General features: G+C 48.4%; 1 protein-coding gene across 1 annotated transcript in view; it reads right to left on the bottom strand.

Moving 5' to 3' along the window:
* Window positions 1-19,490, bottom strand: part of bnip2 (BCL2 interacting protein 2) — a 76,889-nt gene extending 57,399 nt beyond the window's left edge. The window contains exon 1 of the mRNA XM_052517203.1: window positions 18,485-19,490. Within this exon, the coding sequence (XP_052373163.1) occupies window positions 18,485-18,882 (398 nt within the window). The 5' untranslated portion in view covers window positions 18,883-19,490. The remainder of the gene's footprint in view (window positions 1-18,484) is intronic.
* Between the last annotated feature and the right edge of the window lie 463 nt (window positions 19,491-19,953).

Here is a 19,953-nt window from a genome sequence, read left to right as displayed (position 1 = left end):
ACGAGCCAGGTGGCCCAAACTGCTGCATATACCCTGACTCTGCTTGCACTGAACGCAAGAGAAGTGACACAATTCCCGCAGTTAATATTGCCTGCTAACATGCATTTATTTTAACTAGATATGCAGGTTTAAAAGAATACACTTCGGTGTATTGATTTTAAGAAAGGCATTGATGTTTATGGTTAGGTACATTAGCGCAACGTTTGTGCTTTTGTGAAATCATGGCCCGTTTGGCGAAGTTGAAAAAGGCTGTGATTCGATGGTAAATTAACAGGCACCACTTTCATTATATGCAACGCAGGACAAGCTAATAATAATATTATCAACCATGTGTAGTTAACTAGTGATTATGTGAAGATTGATTGTTTTTTATAATATAAAGTTTAAGTAATAAAAAATATATTTTTTAATTGTTTTATTATTTCACCAGGTAGGCAAGTTGAGAAAAAGTTATCATTTCCAATTAGCCAAGATAAAGCAAAGCAGATCCGACACATACAACAGAGTTACACATGGAGTAAAACAAACATACAGTCAATAATACAGTAGAAAAATAAGTCTATATACAATGTGAGCAAATGAGGTGAGATTAGGGAGGTAAAGGCAAAGGCAAAAAAAAAAGGCCATGATGGCGAAGTAAATACAATATAGCAAGTAAAACACTGGAATGGTAGATTTGCAGTGGAAGAATGTGCAAAGTAGAGATAGGATTAATGGGGTGCAAAGGAGCAAAATAAATCAATAAATACAGTAATAAATAAGTAATAAATGGAAAGAAAAGTAATATTTGTTAAAGAGGCAGAATCAGGAGAAAGGAGATGCAGAAAGGAGTAGACAGGAGAGAGAAGGATTTAGCAGAATGGAGAGATGATAGGATAGAAGAGGAGAGAGTAGTGGGAGAGAGAGAGAGACCATCTGGGTAGGGGCTGAGTGGTTAGAGATGATAGGATAGAAGAGGACAGAGTAGTGGGAGAGAGAGACCATCTGGGTAGGGGCTGAGTGGTTAGAGATGATAGGATAGAAGAGGAGAGAGTAGTGCGAGAGAGAGAGAGACCATCTGGGTAGGGGCTGAGTGGTTAGAGATGATAGGATAGAAGAGGACAGAGTAGTGCGAGAGAGAGACCATCTGGGTAGGGGCTGAGTGGTTAGAGATGATAGGATAGAAGAGGACAGAGTAGTGGGAGAGAGAGACCATCTGGGTAGGGGCTGAGTGGTTAGAGATGATAGGATCGAAGAGGAGAGAGTAGTGAGAGAGAGAGAGAGACCATCTGGGTAGGGGGTGAGTGGTTAGAGATGATAGGATAGACGAGGACAGAGTAGTGGGAGAGAAAGAGACCATCTGGGTAGGGGCTGAGTGGTTAGAGATGATAGGATAGAAGAGGAGAGAGTAGTGGGAGAGAGAGAGCGAAGATTGCGACTGCGCATGACCATCTGGGTAAGAGTGGCTAGGGTTGGCGGAATGCTAATATTTTATTTTTCTAAATACACAAACAATTTCAGAACTTAAGAAAGTGCTGAAGTGACATGGAATGACCCATATGCTACTGTTCTCCCCAAACAAAATCTTAAATCAATAACTTTTCAAGAGGGCACCTCACCTTGAGCTCCAATAAAACCGTGCTACTTTTTTGTTGTTTGTTTTCTAGTGTTTCATTTTTTAAAAATCAGTTTGTTTCATGCATTACTATATACAGTACACCCGGGTAGAACTGCTAGAATACAAATCACTGAGTATTCGTCGTCCACCAGACCTCCCCAAATTCCCTGAGATGGCGAAACAATGGACTTTCTTCTTTGACGAGGCGCAGCGCTGCTTGGGAGTCCTACTGGAGAAGCGAACACAGACGTGGAGGGATCTTAAGTGAGATTAAGGCGGCAGGCGGCCACTATTACAAAGCATACTACTCGCCAATGTTCAATCATTAATGAACAAACATGACAGACTCAGAGCGAGGATCTCCTTCCAGAGGGACTTCAGATCCTGCAACATACTCTTGTTTATAAGAGAGTTGGCTTTCCTACGACATCCAAACAGATTACATATAACCAAAGGTGGTATTTTCTGCTTTATGACCAACAACACATGGTGCGATGGGGGGAAACGTACAGGAAGTTACAGCTCCCCCGACATAGAATGACTTGGTCATCAAATGTCAGCATTTTTACTTTCCCGGGAGAGTTCTCAGGGATTATCACCACGGCTGTGTACATCCTGCCCCAAGTCAACACCAAAAAGGCTCTCAAAGATCTTCATTGGACCCTGAACAAACTGGAAACCCGCATTCCCGGAGGCAGCGTTAATTGTTGCAGGGGACTTTAACAAAAGTAATTTGAGAACCGTGCTTCAAAATGATTACCAACACAATGGGTATAAGGCCCTCTCCCGTCCTCCTTTTGGCAATTCCGACCATGACTCCATCTTGCTTCGCCTAGAAACAAAAACTCAAGAGGGAAGTTCCGGTGGTCAAGTCTGAACAGTGTTGGTCCGACGAATCAGAACTCCAAGACTGTTTTGACACCGTGACTGATCAATAAATAAATAAAAAAAATCACTGGATCAATAAAAGAATACATAGATGACATGATAACGATAGTGTCTTTCAAAACGTTCCTGAATCAAAAACAGTGGATTGATAGCAGCTTTGTAGGAAAACAAAGACAGATGCTGCTTATAAACAGGGGAGGTGACAGAAGACAATAGTTTGGTTAAACAGTAGAAATACAACTTACGCAAATCGATCAAGATGGCGAAACACAACTATAGGAACAAAGTTGAGGAGCAATTCAGCGGGTCGTACACAAGGCGTAAGTGGCAGGGGCTCCTAAAGAGAATGGATTACAAAAAGAAAGCCAACCACATCACGGTCACTAACGACACCCTACCGGAGGAGCTAAAGCCCTTTATCTTACGATTCGAGCACAATGACCCTGAGCCACCGAGGAGAGCCCCCGATGACAACGTTGGCTACACACTCAGTCTAGTCAAAGACCATATCACCTCCTCCCTCCCAACACACTCAACCCGCCTACCGCACTGACAGATCCATGGATGACGCAATCACCACTGCACTGCACACGGCCCTTACCCACCTGGACAAAAGGAACACATATGTGAGGATGCTGTTCATCGACTACAGCTCAGCTTTATCCATTTTTTTATTTTACCAGGTATGTTGACTGAGAACACATTCTCATTTACAGCAACAACCTGGGGAATAGTGACAGGGGAGAGGAAGGGTGATGAATGAGCCAATTGTAAACTGGGGATGATTAGGTGACCATGATATACCCAGATTGGGTATTTAGTCAGGACACCGGAGTTAACACCCCTACTCTTAAGATAAGTGACATGGGATCTTTAGTGACCACAGTCAGGACACCGGAGTTAACACCCCTACTCTTACGATAAGTGACATGGGATCTTTAGTGCCCACAGTCAGGACACCGAAAGACAGTACCCTACACAGTGCAACATCCTCAATCACTGCCCTGGGGCAATGGGATAATTTTTTTAGACCAGAGGAAAGGGAGCCTCCTACTGGCCCTCCAACACCACTTCCTGCAGCATCTGGTCTCACATCCAGGGACCAACCAGGACCAACCCTCCTTAGCTTCTGAAGCAAGCCAGCAGTGGGATGCAGGGTGGTATGCTGTTAGCCTTCAATACCATAGTGCCCTATAAGCTCATTATAAAGCTTGAGCACTGGGTCTGAACTCCCCCTACACAACTGGGTCCTGGACATCCTGACGGACCACCCCAAGTGGTGAAGGTTGGCAACATTACCTCCTCGACATTGATTCTCAAAACAGGGGCCCAACAAGGGTGCGTCCTCAGTCCCCTAATGTATTCCCTGTATACTCACGACTATACAGGGAATATAGTAGTACAGTTTGCTGTCAACAACAGTAGCAGACCTGATTACCAACAACGAGACAGCCTACAGGGAGGAGCTCGGCACTCTGTGTTTCGCCAGGTAAACAACCACTCGCTCAACATTAGCAAAACTAAGGAGCTGATTGTGGAGTTTAGGAGCAACCAGGCTGGACTCACCCCATCAACGCGGCCGCCAAGGAGAGCGTCAATAACTTCCAAATTCCTCAGCATATACCTCTTAGAGAAGCAGGTCAGCGACTCTTCCATCTCAGGATGCTGAAGAAATTGGGTGCACACTACCTGCCCTACAACACCAGATGTCACAGGAAGGCCAAGAAGATCATCAGGGCCCCCAGCCATGTCCCGTTCTCCCCGTTTCCATCACTCAGACACGTTCAGTACAGGGACATCATGGCAAAAACTGTCAAGACTGGCCAATAGCTTCTACCCTCAAACCATCAGGCATCTTAATAGCCATCACTAGTCTGATACCTGCCCCCCCTGTCACTCCCCCTATGGACATTTCCCCCCACACCCCTTCAACAGTCACTTACTTTACCTGCTGCTCCCCTTAGGGACATTCCCCCACAATGGTCACAATGCTCCCCCTACGGTCATTCCCCCCTCAACAGTCATTCCCCCTCAACAGTCATTACCCCCTCAACAGTCATTTCCTCCCTCAACAGTCATTACCCCCTCAACAGTCATTTCCTCCCTCAACAGTCATGCTGCTCCCCCTATGGTCATTCTTCCACATCCAGGGTCTGAAATTAACACCCGCCAAGCGCCAAATGAGGGTAGATTTTCCATTTGGTGAGTAAATTTCAGAAGGCTATCCGCCACACTGGCGGGTTAATGGCCAGAGGAAAGAGTGCCTCCTGCTGGCCCTCCAACACCACTTCCAGCAGCATGTGGACTCCCATCCAGGGACTGACCAGGACCAACCAACACTGGCAGGTTAATGTTTGTACCAAAATAGTCATGTAATAAAATAGCCGGCATGATGGCTCGGAGGAAACGACTCCTGTTTGCCAGCCAGAGACTGTCACTAGTGCTCCTAGCTTCGCGGCACTTACCATACGGGACATCAGCTACTCGACATCGCTCACTTGCCACGGTTCTGCTGCTCGCTACCGTTCATTAAATAGCTGTTATGTGGCGACATTTACCTGGAGTAAGCAAACCTTTGAAACAAAAAGAGGACACATCACACATAAAAAAAAAGTTTTGTGAGAAATGGAGGGGGAGATAAAGGAGTTTCAAGAGGCTGGCTACAGTATGATGTTGAGGCTGTGCTGATGAGTTGTTATGTGTGTCCCCAGTGTGCTGAAGATAAAAGCAGAAACAACTTGTTTGTCATCTGAAATAAAACGATGAAGCTGGAGAACATTCGTGACCATGAACACAACAACTGTCACATCGCCTGCGTGTCTGTGACACTGGGCTCAATCGGAGCCTCTCCCCTTGACACCCTCTGTGATGGCGCTAATGGAAATGTCAGAGCAGACCAGCACGAAGACACGGTTTAGGACTGTGCATGCCATTGGCAAGAAGGCGAGACCACTTTCTGACTTGGAGTGGATGTGTGAGTAAGTGAAAATGTAGTTAGTCTTGTAGCTAGACTAGTACTGTTGTAGTTAGTTTTTACAAGTCTATTTAGCAGACATGGTCCAGTATTGAAGGTTATTTCTCAGCTCTTGATAAGCTTTGGTTCACCTCAAAATAGTGTATAAATACTAGGGCTGGGCAATGTGAAAAAGGTCATTTCATATCCCGATAACAATACATATCCCGATATAGGTCATATCCCGATAACAATAAATATCCCGATATAGGTCATATCCCGATAACAATACATATCCCGATATAGGTCATATCCCGATAACAATAAATATCCCGATATAGGTCATATCCCGATATAGGTCATATCCCGATAACAATAAATATCCCGATATAGGTCATATCCCGATATAGGTCATATCCCGATAACAATAAATATCCCGATATAGGTCATATCCCGATATAGGTCATATCCCGATAACAATAAATATCCCGATATAGGTCATTTCATATCCCGACAACAACATATCATACAGCACATTCTCTGTAAATTCAATGAATAAATAGTTCATATACATTGACCACATGTAAAGGCCTATTTCTTATTACATTTTGAATTATACTCAACAAATAAAAGGTATTTACTCATATTTGGTTATTTCTCCTTTTATTTACAACCTTTGTGCAAATTTTCAATTAAGCAATTAACAAAATATAAAATATTAATGTATAAAATCAAAAAAAGGTAAATAGAAAACACTTGAACTATAGGTAAATATATATATATATATATTTGGGGGGCTTGCCTGTTTGGCATTGTATTTTGGCATTAATACGTGTCGTGCATTTGGTACCTTGGGTCGAGAGTTGGCACCAACTCACGAAACCCCCGTTTCTCCACCGTGTAAGTTGGGGCCATGTCTTTGCAGATGTAAGTTGTAACGGCAGCGGTTATCTCCTTCCATCTTCGTGGTTCTTTGCCATACGGTGTGCCACGGGTAAAAGCCTCCTGCAACGTCATCCGTAACTCGTCATCCGTAGACTCTCATCCGTAGACTCTCGTCATCCGTAGACTCTCGCCATCCGCAGACTCTCGCCATCCGCAGACTCGTCATCCGTAGACTCGCCATCCGTAGACTCTCGCCATCCGTAGACTCTCGCCATCCGCAGACTCTCGCCATCCGCAGACTCTCGCCATCCGTAGACTCTCGCCATCCGCAGACTCTCGCCATCCGCAGACTCTCGCCATCCGCAGACTCTCGCCATCCGCAGACTCTCGCCATCCGCAGACTCTCGCCATCCGCAGACTCTCGCCATCCGCAGACTCATCCGCAGACTCGTCATCCGTAGACTCTCGCCATCCGTAGACTCGCCATCCGTAGACTCTCGCCATCCGTAGACTCTCGCCATCCGTAGACTCTCGTCATCCGTAGACTCTCGCCATCCGTAGACTCGTCATCCGTAGACTCTCGTCATCCGTAGACTCTCGCCATTCGCAGACTCGTCATCCGTAGACTCTCGTCATCGTAGACTCTCGCCATCCGTACTCGTCATCCGCAGACTCTCGTCATCCGCAGACTCTCGTCATCCGCAGACTCTCGTCATCCGCAGACTCTCGCCATCCGCAGACTCTCGCCATCCGCAGACTCTCGCCATCCGCAGACTCTCGTCATCCGTAGACTCTCGTCATCCGTAGACTCTTTCTGTACTGAGTCACATGATTGTTGCATAGGTGGTGAAAGAGGTTAGTGGTGTTTGAGTCTGTTGTCGGGACCGGCCTGTTCCACATGACTCCTGCGTAGGTGGTAAAAGAGATTAGTGGTGTTTGAGTCTGTTGTCGGGACCGGCCTGCGGCATATTTGGCAGAGGATGGTTTTCTGGTCCGTGTCAGACTTTTCATACCCAAACCACGTCCATGTGACCGAAGTAGCTCCTCTTTTTAGGTACGAGCGCTGTGTCTCCGTGCTGTGTCACGTTCATTATCCTCCATGTTTGTTTGTGTTGCACATTTCCTTCCACCCGACATGGGGAAGAACGCAAAGTGTCGTCCAATTGAAAAAAAAATATTGCCGTAAACAATACTATATGCCATTTAGCAGACGCTTTTATCCAAAGCGACTTACAGTCAGTCATGTGTGCATACATTCTACGTATGGGTGGTCCCGGGAATCGAACCCACTACCCTGGCGTTACAAGCGCCATGCTCTACCAACTGAGCTACAGAAGGACCACAACAATAGAGCGTAATATTAAACAATAGACATTTTACGATCATCCAGCCCTAAGAAATACCATAAAACGATAGGCCTACTGATGCTGCCATGAATCTCCATGCCTTCCTATGGCTCTGTGACATTCTATTTTAATATTTGTCTCCGGATGCCGTTTACATTTTAAAGCACCGTGACACAATTGACTTTACCAGCCTTATAGTGTGGATCCTTAAGGCTAATTTAGCACAATCAACTGCCAGCTATATTGGATAACATTATTGTATATATTTAATTGTTATTGAATGAATCTAATGTTTCATTATTGCAGTTTGGATGAAGAAGAAAAAAGTATACAGAAATGAGAAGCAGACCAAGGAGTTTATGCAATATGGTGCAGCGGTAGAGAAACGACATTCAGACAGAATCTGAAAAACACCACATTTCTCTCCATCATGTCAGATGGGTCCACAGATAGTTCTGTGAAAGAGGAGGAGTTAGTTTATGTCAGATTCTGTCACAGGGGAAAGATCGAGTCCAAGTTTGTTGGCATCAAGTCGGTGGAGAAGGCAGACGCAGCACACATAACCAACACCAGAGACATCATGGAGGGAGTGTGTGATGAGAGGGGCCATCAGAGACATCATGGAGGGAGTGTGTGATGAGAGGGGCCATCAGAGACATCATGGAGGGAGTGTGTGATGAGAGGGGCCATCAGAGACATCATGGAGGGAGTGTGTGATGAGAGGGGCCATCAGAGACATCATGGAGGGAGTGTGTGATGAGAGGGGCCATCAGAGACATCATGGAGGGAGTGTGTGATGAGAGGGGCCATCAGAGACATCATGGAGGGAGTGTGTGATGAGAGGGGCCATTCAGAGACATCATGGAGGGAGTGTGTGATGAGTGGGGCCATCAGAGCCATCATGGAGGGAGTGTGTGATGAGTGGGGCCATCAGAGACATCATGGAGGGAGTGTGTGATGAGTGGGGCCATCAGAGACATCATGGAGGGAGTGTGTGATGAGAGGGGCCATCAGAGACATCATGGAGGGAGTGTGTGATGAGAGGGGCCATCAGAGACATCATGGAGGGAGTGTGTGATGAGTGGGGCCATCAGAGACATCATGGAGGGAGTGTGTGATGAGAGGGGCCATCAGAGCCATCATGGAGGGAGTGTGTGATGAGTGGGGCCATCAGAGACATCATGGAGGGAGTGTGTGATGAGTGGGGCCATCAGAGACATCATGGAGGGAGTGTGTGATGAGAGGGGCCATCAGAGACATCATGGAGGGAGTGTGTGATGAGTGGGGCCATCAGAGACATCATGGAGGGAGTGTGTGATGAGAGGGGCCATCAGAGACATCATGGAGGGAGTGTGTGATGAGTGGGGCCATCAGAGACATCATGGAGGGAGTGTGTGATGAGTGGGGCCATTCAGAGCCATCATGGAGGGAGTGTGTGATGAGAGGGGCCATCAGAGACATCATGGAGGGAGTGTGTGATGAGTGGGGCCATCAGAGACATCATGGAGGGAGTGTGTGATGAGAGGGGCCATCAGAGACATCATGGAGGGAGTGTGTGATGAGTGGGGCCATCAGAGACATCATGGAGGGAGTGTGTGATGAGTGGGGCCATTCAGAGACCTCATGGAGGGAGGGTGTGATTAGTGGGGCCATTCAGAGCCATCATGGAGGGAGTGTGTGATGAGAGGGGCCATCAGAGACATCATGGAGGGAGTGTGTGATGAGTGGGGCCATCAGAGACATCATGGAGGGAGTGTGTGATGAGAGGGGCCATCAGAGACATCATGGAGGGAGTGTGTGATGAGTGGGGCCATTCAGAGACATCATGGAGGGAGTGTGTGATGAGAGGGGCCATCAGAGACATCATGGAGGGAGTGTGTGATGAGTGGGGCCATCAGAGACATCATGGAGGGAGTGTGTGATGAGAGGGGCCATCAGAGACATCATGGAGGGAGTGTGTGAGTGGGGCCATTCAGAGCCATCATGGAGGGAGTGTGTGATGAGTGGGGCCATCAGAGACATCATGGAGGGAGTGTGTGATGAGTGGGGCCATCAGAGACATCATGGAGGGAGTGTGTGATGAGTGGGGCCATCAGAGACATCATGGAGGGAGTGTGTGATGAGTGGGGCCATTCAGAGACATCATGGAGGGAGTGTGTGATGAGTGGGGCCATCAGAGCCATCATGGAGGGAGTGTGTGATGAGAGGGGCCATCAGAGACATCATGGAGGGAGTGTGTGATGAGTGGGGCCATCAGAGCCATCATGGAGGGAGTGTGTGATGAGTGGGGCCATCAGAGACATCATGGAGGGAGTGTGTGATGAGTGGGGCCATCAGAGACATCATGGAGGGAGTGTGTGATGAGTGGGGCCATCAGAGACATCATGGAGGGAGTGTGTGATGAGTGGGGCCATCAGAGACATCATGGAGGGAGTGTGTGATGAGTGGGGCCATTCAGAGCCATCATGGAGGGAGTGTGTGATGAGTGGGGCCATTCAGAGACATCATGGAGGGAGTGTGTGATGAGTGGGGCCATTCAGAGCCATCATGGAGGGAGTGTGTGATGAGTGGGGCCATTCAGAGACATCATGGAGGGAGTGTGTGATGAGTGGGGCCATTCAGAGACATCATGGAGGGAGTGTGTGATGAGAGGGGCCATCAGAGACATCATGGAGGGAGTGTGTGATGAGTGGGGCCATCAGAGACATCATGGAGGGAGTGTGTGATGAGAGGGGCCATCAGAGACATCATGGAGGGAGTGTGTGATGAGTGGGGCCATCAGAGACATCATGGAGGGAGTGTGTGATGAGAGGGGCCATCAGAGACATCATGGAGGGAGTGTGTGATGAGTGGGGCCATCAGAGACATCATGGAGGGAGTGTGTGATGAGTGGGGCCATTCAGAGCCATCATGGAGGGAGTGTGTGATGAGTGGGGCCATCAGAGACATCATGGAGGGAGTGTGTGATGAGAGGGGCCATCAGAGACATCATGGAGGGAGTGTGTGATGAGTGGGGCCATCAGAGACATCATGGAGGGAGTGTGTGATGAGTGGGGCCATCAGAGACATCATGGAGGGAGTGTGTGATGAGAGGGGCCATCAGAGACATCATGGAGGGAGTGTGTGATGAGAGGGGCCATCAGAGACATCATGGAGGGAGTGTGTGATGAGAGGGGCCATCAGAGACATCATGGAGGGAGTGTGTGATGAGTGGGGCCATCAGAGACATCATGGAGGGAGTGTGTGATGAGTGGGGCCATCAGAGACATCATGGAGGGAGTGTGTGATGAGTGGGGCCATCAGAGACATCATGGAGGGAGTGTGTGATGAGTGGGGCCATTCAGAGACATCATGGAGGGAGTGTGTGATGAGTGGGGCCATCAGAGACATCATGGAGGGAGTGTGTGATGAGTGGGGCCATCAGAGACATCATGGAGGGAGTGTGTGATGAGTGGGGCCATCAGAGACATCATGGAGGGAGTGTGTGATGAGTGGGGCCATCAGAGACATCATGGAGGGAGTGTGTGATGAGAGGGGCCATCAGAGCCATCATGGAGGGAGTGTGTGATGAGAGGGGCCATCAGAGACATCATGGAGGGAGTGTGTGATGAGTGGGGCCATCAGAGACATCATGGAGGGAGTGTGTGATGAGTGGGGCCATCAGAGACATCATGGAGGGAGTGTGTGATGAGTGGGGCCATCAGAGACATCATGGAGGGAGTGTGTGATGAGTGGGGCCATCAGAGACATCATGGAGGGAGTGTGTGATGAGAGGGGCCATCAGAGACATCATGGAGGGAGTGTGTGATGAGTGGGGCCATCAGAGCCATCATGGAGGGAGTGTGTGATGAGTGGGGCCATCAGAGACATCATGGAGGGAGTGTGTGATGAGTGGGGCCATCAGAGACATCATGGAGGGAGTGTGTGATGAGTGGGGCCATCAGAGCCATCATGGAGGGAGTGTGTGATGAGTGGGGCCATCAGAGCCATCATGGAGGGAGTGTGTGATGAGTGGGGCCATCAGAGCCATCATGGAGGGAGTGTGTGATGAGTGGGGCCATCAGAGACATCATGGAGGGAGTGTGTGATGAGTGGGGCCATCAGAGACATCATGGAGGGAGTGTGTGATGAGTGGGGCCATCAGAGACATCATGGAGGGAGTGTGTGATGAGAGGGGCCATCAGAGACATCATGGAGGGAGTGTGTGATGAGTGGGGCCATCAGAGACATCATGGAGGGAGTGTGTGATGAGTGGGGCCATCAGAGACATCATGGAGGGAGTGTGTGATGAGTGGGGCCATCAGAGACATCATGGAGGGAGTGTGTGATGAGAGGGGCCATCAGAGACATCATGGAGGGAGTGTGTGATGAGTGGGGCCATCAGAGACATCATGGAGGGAGTGTGTGATGAGTGGGGCCATCAGAGACATCATGGAGGGAGTGTGTGATGAGTGGGGCCATCAGAGACATCATGGAGGGAGTGTGTGATGAGAGGGGCCATCAGAGACATCATGGAGGGAGTGTGTGATGAGTGGGGCCATCAGAGACATCATGGAGGGAGTGTGTGATGAGTGGGGCCATCAGAGACATCATGGAGGGAGTGTGTGATGAGTGGGGCCATCAGAGACATCATGGAGGGAGTGTGTGATGAGAGGGGGCCATCAGAGACATCATGGAGGGAGTGTGGAGTGGGGCCATCAGATCATGGAGAGCCATCATGGAGGGAGTGTGTGATGAGAGGGGCCATCAGAGACATCATGGAGGGAGTGTGTGATGAGAGGGGCCATCAGAGACATCATGGAGGGAGTGTGTGATGAGAGGGGCCATCAGAGACATCATGGAGGGAGTGTGTGATGAGAGGGGCCATCAGAGACATCATGGAGGGAGTGTGTGATGAGTGGGGCCATCAGAGCCATCATGGAGGGAGTGTGTGATGAGAGGGGCCATCAGAGACATCATGGAGGGAGTGTGTGATGAGTGGGGCCATCAGAGACATCATGGAGGGAGTGTGTGATGAGAGGGGCCATCAGAGACATCATGGAGGGAGTGTGTGATGAGAGGGGCCATCAGAGACATCATGGAGGGAGTGTGTGATGAGAGGGGCCATCAGAGACATCATGGAGGGAGTGTGTGATGAGTGGGGCCATCAGAGACATCATGGAGGGAGTGTGTGATGAGAGGGGCCATCAGAGACATCATGGAGGGAGTGTGTGATGAGTGGGGCCATCAGAGACATCATGGAGGGAGTGTGTGATGAGAGGGGCCATCAGAGACATCATGGAGGGAGTGTGTGATGAGAGGGGCCATCAGAGACATCATGGAGGGAGTGTGTGATGAGAGGGGCCATCAGAGACATCATGGAGGGAGTGTGTGATGAGAGGGGCCATCAGAGACATCATGGAGGGAGTGTGTGATGAGTGGGGCCATTCAGAGACATCATGGAGGGAGTGTGTGATGAGTGGGGCCATCAGAGCCATCATGGAGGGAGTGTGTGATGAGTGGGGCCATCAGAGACATCATGGAGGGAGTGTGTGATGAGTGGGGCCATCAGAGACATCATGGAGGGAGTGTGTGATGAGTGGGGCCATCAGAGACATCATGGAGGGAGTGTGTGATGAGTGGGGCCATCAGAGACATCATGGAGGGAGTGTGTGATGAGTGGGGCCATCAGAGACATCATGGAGGGAGTGTGTGATGAGTGGGGCCATCAGAGACATCATGGAGGGAGTGTGTGATGAGTGGGGCCATCAGAGACATCATGGAGGGAGTGTGTGATGAGTGGGGCCATCAGAGACATCATGGAGGGAGTGTGTGATGAGTGGGGCCATCAGAGACATCATGGAGGGAGTGTGTGATGAGTGGGGCCATCAGAGACATCATGGAGGGAGTGTGTGATGAGTGGGGCCATCAGAGCCATCATGGAGGGAGTGTGTGATGAGTGGGGCCATCAGAGCCATCATGGAGGGAGTGTGTGATGAGTGGGGCCATCAGAGACATCATGGAGGGAGTGTGTGATGAGTGGGGCCATCAGAGACATCATGGAGGGAGTGTGTGATGAGTGGGGCCATCAGAGCCATCATGGAGGGAGTGTGTGATGAGTGGGGCCATCAGAGCCATCATGGAGGGAGTGTGTGATGAGTGGGGCCATCAGAGCCATCATGGAGGGAGTGTGTGATGAGTGGGGCCATCAGAGCCATCATGGAGGGAGTGTGTGATGAGTGGGGCCATCAGAGCCATCATGGAGGGAGTGTGTGATGAGAGGGGCCATCAGAGCCATCATGGAGGGAGTGTGTGATGAGTGGGGCCATCAGAGACATCATGGAGGGAGTGTGTGATGAGTGGGGCCATCAGAGACATCATGGAGGGAGTGTGTGATGAGTGGGGCCATTCAGAGACATCATGGAGGGAGTGTGTGATGAGTGGGGCCATCAGAGACATCATGGAGGGAGTGTGTGATGAGAGGGGCCATCAGAGACATCATGGAGGGAGTGTGTGATGAGAGGGGCCATCAGAGACATCATGGAGGGAGTGTGTGATGAGAGGGGCCATCAGAGACATCATGGAGGGAGTGTGTGATGAGTGGGGCCATCAGAGACATCATGGAGGGAGTGTGTGATGAGTGGGGCCATCAGAGACATCATGGAGGGAGTGTGTGATGAGTGGGGCCATCAGAGACATCATGGAGGGAGTGTGTGATGAGTGGGGCCATTCAGAGACATCATGGAGGGAGTGTGTGATGAGTGGGGCCATTCAGAGACATCATGGAGGGAGTGTGTGATGAGTGGGGCCATCAGAGACATCATGGAGGGAGTGTGTGATGAGTGGGGCCATCAGAGCCATCATGGAGGGAGTGTGTGATGAGAGGGGCCATCAGAGACATCATGGAGGGAGTGTGTGATGAGAGGGGCCATCAGAGCCATCATGGAGGGAGTGTGTGATGAGTGGGGCCATCAGAGACATCATGGAGGGAGTGTGTGATGAGTGGGGCCATCAGAGACATCATGGAGGGAGTGTGTGATGAGTGGGGCCATCAGAGACATCATGGAGGGAGTGTGTGATGACCGGAGCCAAGAATGGTGTGGTCAGCCGGGTGTAGAGGGACAGGGCATCATCGGCATCCACTGTATGGCACACCGCCTTGAACTGACCTGTTCTGATGCCATCCGGTCCAACGTGATTTTTCAGAAAGTAGAAGACCTCAGTGGGCTCTACACTTTCTACCACACCAGTCCACTGAACAGGGCAAACCTGGTAAACAGCTTCCAGGCTCTTGGGCACACACCACTGGTGCCCACCAGAAATGGCGGGACCCGATGGGTAGGACACCTACTGCGTACACTGGACCACTTCCTGCGAGGTTACCAGCGGCTTGTCCAGCACCTGGAACAGGTAGTGGCTCTGGATTGCTATGCTAAGCACTTCAAAAGTCCTCATCAATATGTAATGTCCAGTAAATAAGAACAAACACTGCTGATCCCCTACGGTCAATCCTTCTCAACGGTCACGGCGCTCCCCCTACGGTCATTACCCCAAAACGGTCACGGCGCTCCCCCTATGGTCATTACCCAAAAACGGTCACACCTCCCCCCTACGGTCATTACCCCAAAACGGTCACGCCTCTCCCCCTACGGTCATGGTCATTCCACCTCATAGGTCACACCTCCCCCCTATGGTCATTACCCAAAAACGGTCACACCTCCCCCCTACGGTCATTACCCCAAAACGGTCACGCCTCTCCCCCTATGGTCATGGTCATTCCACCTCATAGGTCACGCCTCTCCCCCTACGGTCATTACCCCAAAACGGTCACGCCTCTCCCCCTACGGTCATTACCCCAAAACGGTCACGCCTCTCCCCCTACGGTCATTACCCCAAAACGGTCACGCCTCTCCCCCTACGGTCATTACCCCAAAACGGTCACGCCTCTCCCCCTACGGTCATGACCCCAAAACGGTCACGCCCCTCCCCCTACGGTCATGACCCCAAAACGGTCACGCCCCTCCCCCTACGGTCATTACCCCAAAACAGTCACGCCTCTCTCCCTACGGTCATTACCCCAAAACGGTCACGCCTCTCCCCCTACGGTCATTACCCCAAAACAGTCACGCCTCTCCCCCTACGTTCATTACCCCAAAACGGTCACGCCTCTCCCCCTACGGTCATTACCCCAAAACGGTCACGCCTCTCCCCCTACGGTCATTACACCAAAACGGTCACGCCTCTCCCCCTACGGTCATTACCCCAAAACGGTCACACCTCTCCCCCTACGGTCATTACCCCAAAACGGTCACACCACTCCCCCTACGGTCACACCTCTCCCCCTACGGTCACACCTCTCCCCCTACGGTCATTCCACCTCAACAGTCTTTACTCTGCCTCCACCCCAATGTATTTATTCATCACTGCTCCAGTTAGTGCTCTTTTTGTTCATACTGTTGAGTTTTTTATTACCATTTTCATTATTTCATGTAACTTAGTCCTGCAAGTTGGAGCTCGGAGCATAAGATTTTCACTGTACCCTGTAATAACACCTGCTACCCTGTACATGTGACTATTAAACCCTGTAATAACACCTGCTACCCTGTACATGTGACTATTAAACACTGTAATAACACCTGCAACCCTGTACATGTGACTATTAAACAATGTAATAACACCTGCTACCCTGTACATGTGACTATTAAACACTGTAATAACACCTGCTACCCTGTACATGTGACTATTAAACACTGTAATAACACCTGCAACCCTGTACATGTGACTATTAAACAATGTAATAACACCTGCTACCCTGTACATGTGACTATTAAACAATGTAATAACACCTGCTACCCTGTACATGACTATTAAACACTGTAATAACACCTGTAGCACCTGTAACACTGAAACATGGAAAACGTTGTTTGAATAAATCCTCAAGGTGTTTTGTCATATATCTCTTCATTGAAATGCCAGTCCTAGAAGCGTGCATTCTTCTCTGATTCGGATGGAAAAATACTGGTACCTGACTTTTGCGCACCAATTTCCACGCAGACACCGTGCGGGACACTTGGTAATTGTAGGCTCTTATGGTCAATCTTCCAATGATATGCCTACAAATACGTCACAATGCTGCAGACACCTGGGGGAAACGATAGGAAGTGTCCGTTCATTCCTGTCGCATTCACAGCCATATAAGGAGATCATGGAAAACGTGCCTCCAGAAATCCTGTTGATTTCCTGGTCACTCAAACATCTTGGTTTTGCCTGTAGATTTTGTTCTATGGCACTCACAGTGAAAATCTTTGCAGTTCTGGAAACGTCAGAGTGTCTTCTTTCCAAAACTATCAATTCCAAGCATAGTCGAGCATCTTTTCGTGACAAAATATTGCACTAAAAATGGGCACGTCTTTTTATCCAAAAATGAAATACTGCCCCTATAGGTCTAACAGGTTAAACACTGTAATAACACCTGTAACCCTGTACATGTGACTATTAAACACTGTAATAACACCTGTAACCCTGTACATGACTATTAAACACTGCAATAACACCTGTAACCCTGTACATGACTATTAAACACTGTACCCTGTAATAACACCTGTAACCCTGTACATGACTATTAAACACTGCAATAACACCTGTAACCCTGTACATGACTATTAAACACTGTAATAACACCTGTAACCCTGTACATGTGACTATTAAACACTGTACCCTGTAATAACACCTGTAACCCTGTACATGACTATTAAACACTGCAATAACACCTGTAACCCTGTACATGACTATTAAACACTGTAATACCACCTGTAACCCTGTACATGACTATTAAACACTGTACCCTGTAATAACACCTGTAACCCTGTACATGACTATTAAACACTGTAATAACACCTGCAACCCTGTACATGTGACTATTAAACACTGTAATAACACCTGCTACCCTGTACATGACTATTAAACACTGTAATAACACCTGCTACCCTGTACATGACTATTAAACACTGTAATAACACCAGCAACCCTGTACATGACTATTAAACACTGTAATAACACCTGTAACCCTGTACATGACTATTAAACACTGTAATAACACCTGTAGCCCTGTACATGACTATTAAACACTGTAATAACACCTGTAACCCTGTACATGTGACTAGTAAACACTGTAATAACACCTGTAGCCCTGTACATGACTATTAAACACTGTACACTCAACCATGACAGTCTAATGTGATTCTCTAAAACTAACTGTATAAACGCTGAGTAAATGACAGTTCAGTCTGCCAATTAATGAACTAAACTTAATGAAGTCAGAGACCTGTTTATTCAGCAGGCCTAATGTTATACACAGCAAGAGAAATCAGTGGTAGACAGAGTAAACTGATGCTGTCCACCATGGTAGTATGGAGTAGTGTTGATCATTGTGTGTGTGTGTGGTCTTGTTCTTCTATCCTCACGGGGAAATGAAATCCCCAAAGTCCCCACAAGGATAGTTAAACGAGGAAAATCATCCCTGTGGGGTTGGGTTTAGGGTTAGAGTTTGGGGTTGGGTTTAGCAGTTAGGTTTTGGGGAAAATAGGATTTTGAATTGATGTGTGTTGGTATTTGGCAGGTTTGTGTTGTTGCAAGTTCCTGGGATAGCTGGCTGCGATATCAGTAACATGCCTAATATTGATGCCATCACGCTGACAATAAAGGACGTCAGCACAATAACATTGATAATAAGCAGCTCTAGGCAGACTGCAGTCTTCCTGTATAGGTATTGACATAAAACTGTTCTAACTAAAGTGTACAAGATAGCACAGAGGTGAGAAAGAAGGGAGCGCATACCTTCCATTATGTCCAGAGGTCGAGTATGTCTGGGGCATTCTGACGGGAGTGGAGCATAGCACCACCTCCACCCTTTCCTCCTGTTTTTCTCCATTGTCTGGAGTCACCGTTTCCTGCGGCGGACCTCCTGTTTGGGTTGGCCTCTGAAGCCCTGCTCCTGCGGCCTCTTCGCCATTTTCCAATGAAAGCTCTGTGCTGCTGTTTTGCAGGTCTTCTAAATCTTCCTCCTCTTCTCCTCCTGACACTGCCGAAGACGAAGGGCTCGGAGTGTCTCTGATATCTCCTCCCAGGCTCTCATACATCCTGGGTGTGTCTAGGTCTGGGCTATTGTTCAGACTCGCATCGTTATCACCCGCAGCCTTCAACACCACCTCACTCTCGATAATATCTGTAGCCATCACAGCTGATCTGCTGCTGTCCTTCCAACAGGGTCTGGATCAAATGCTTCAAATCTCAAAGCAACACTTTTATGAATATGATAATCTTGCTGGTTTGTTAGCTGATAGCTCTAGTAGTAGCTAAATACAACAACAAAAAACGTCATACATTCACAATTATTTTCTTTGAAGTTAAATTGTCAAACTGAGTGAGTCGGGTATAAAGAAACAACGTAACTAAGTTAGCTAAGTTGCTAGCCTAACAGCCCGCTAGCCGAGCAGTGCGTCCAACTGTTCCCCCTTGTCCTCCGTTGGAGAGAGAAGATAATGCTAACCACAACGCTAGCTAGTTAGCCAACTGTCCTTAGCAACGCCAACTTAGATAAAGTGGTTTTTGGACGACGTCTTACGAGCCATTGAAGACCGAATCAAACACATTCAATCGCTTTCCGTTAGATGTTTAGCATGATACACTTTGATGTCGGACGGTTCATGATGAATCTTTTTTTTGTGTGTCGTTTTGAGAGAGTCCCGATCCGTCTTCTCTCCCCGTTATTAAGATTTACACGTCGTCGTCCCCCTCAGAGCTGACACATTCTCCCACAATGCCCTCTGTTGGTTATGGCCAGTGTTTTCACTAAACTCCCCGAGAAGGATACCCCTGCAAGTCGAATTATTTTTATTTTTTTCCATTTACATGTATTTTTTTTATTTTAGTCATTTAGGTAGACGCTTCTAGGAGTATGATTTATAATACCCATACAACCTAGTGGTCAAACTCGGAAATGGTTACAATCGTTTTTCCACACCATTATTTTTCCCCGCGGGGGATTTTAGAAACACTTCCATGTACTGTATGATTTGTTATTTTGATTTCCGAGTCAAAACGGAGAATGGAAAAACGACACATTTTTCATTTTCTGTTTCTAAATTTGAAAAACAACCCTTACAAAAATGTCCCACAGGATTCCTGCATGATTCTTCTGCAGGAGTCCTTCAGGAAATCCCACAGGATTTCTGTGATAATTTTCCTGGCAGACAACCATCAGGATTCCTGCAGGAATGGTTTTGCAGGACCAATCCTGCCCGATT

The sequence above is a fragment of the Oncorhynchus keta genome, unplaced genomic scaffold (genome assembly GCF_023373465.1).
Source record: "Oncorhynchus keta strain PuntledgeMale-10-30-2019 unplaced genomic scaffold, Oket_V2 Un_scaffold_6048_pilon_pilon, whole genome shotgun sequence".
Classification (NCBI taxonomy): domain Eukaryota; kingdom Metazoa; phylum Chordata; class Actinopteri; order Salmoniformes; family Salmonidae; genus Oncorhynchus; species Oncorhynchus keta.
This window is presented reverse-complemented; position numbering and strand designations above follow the sequence as displayed.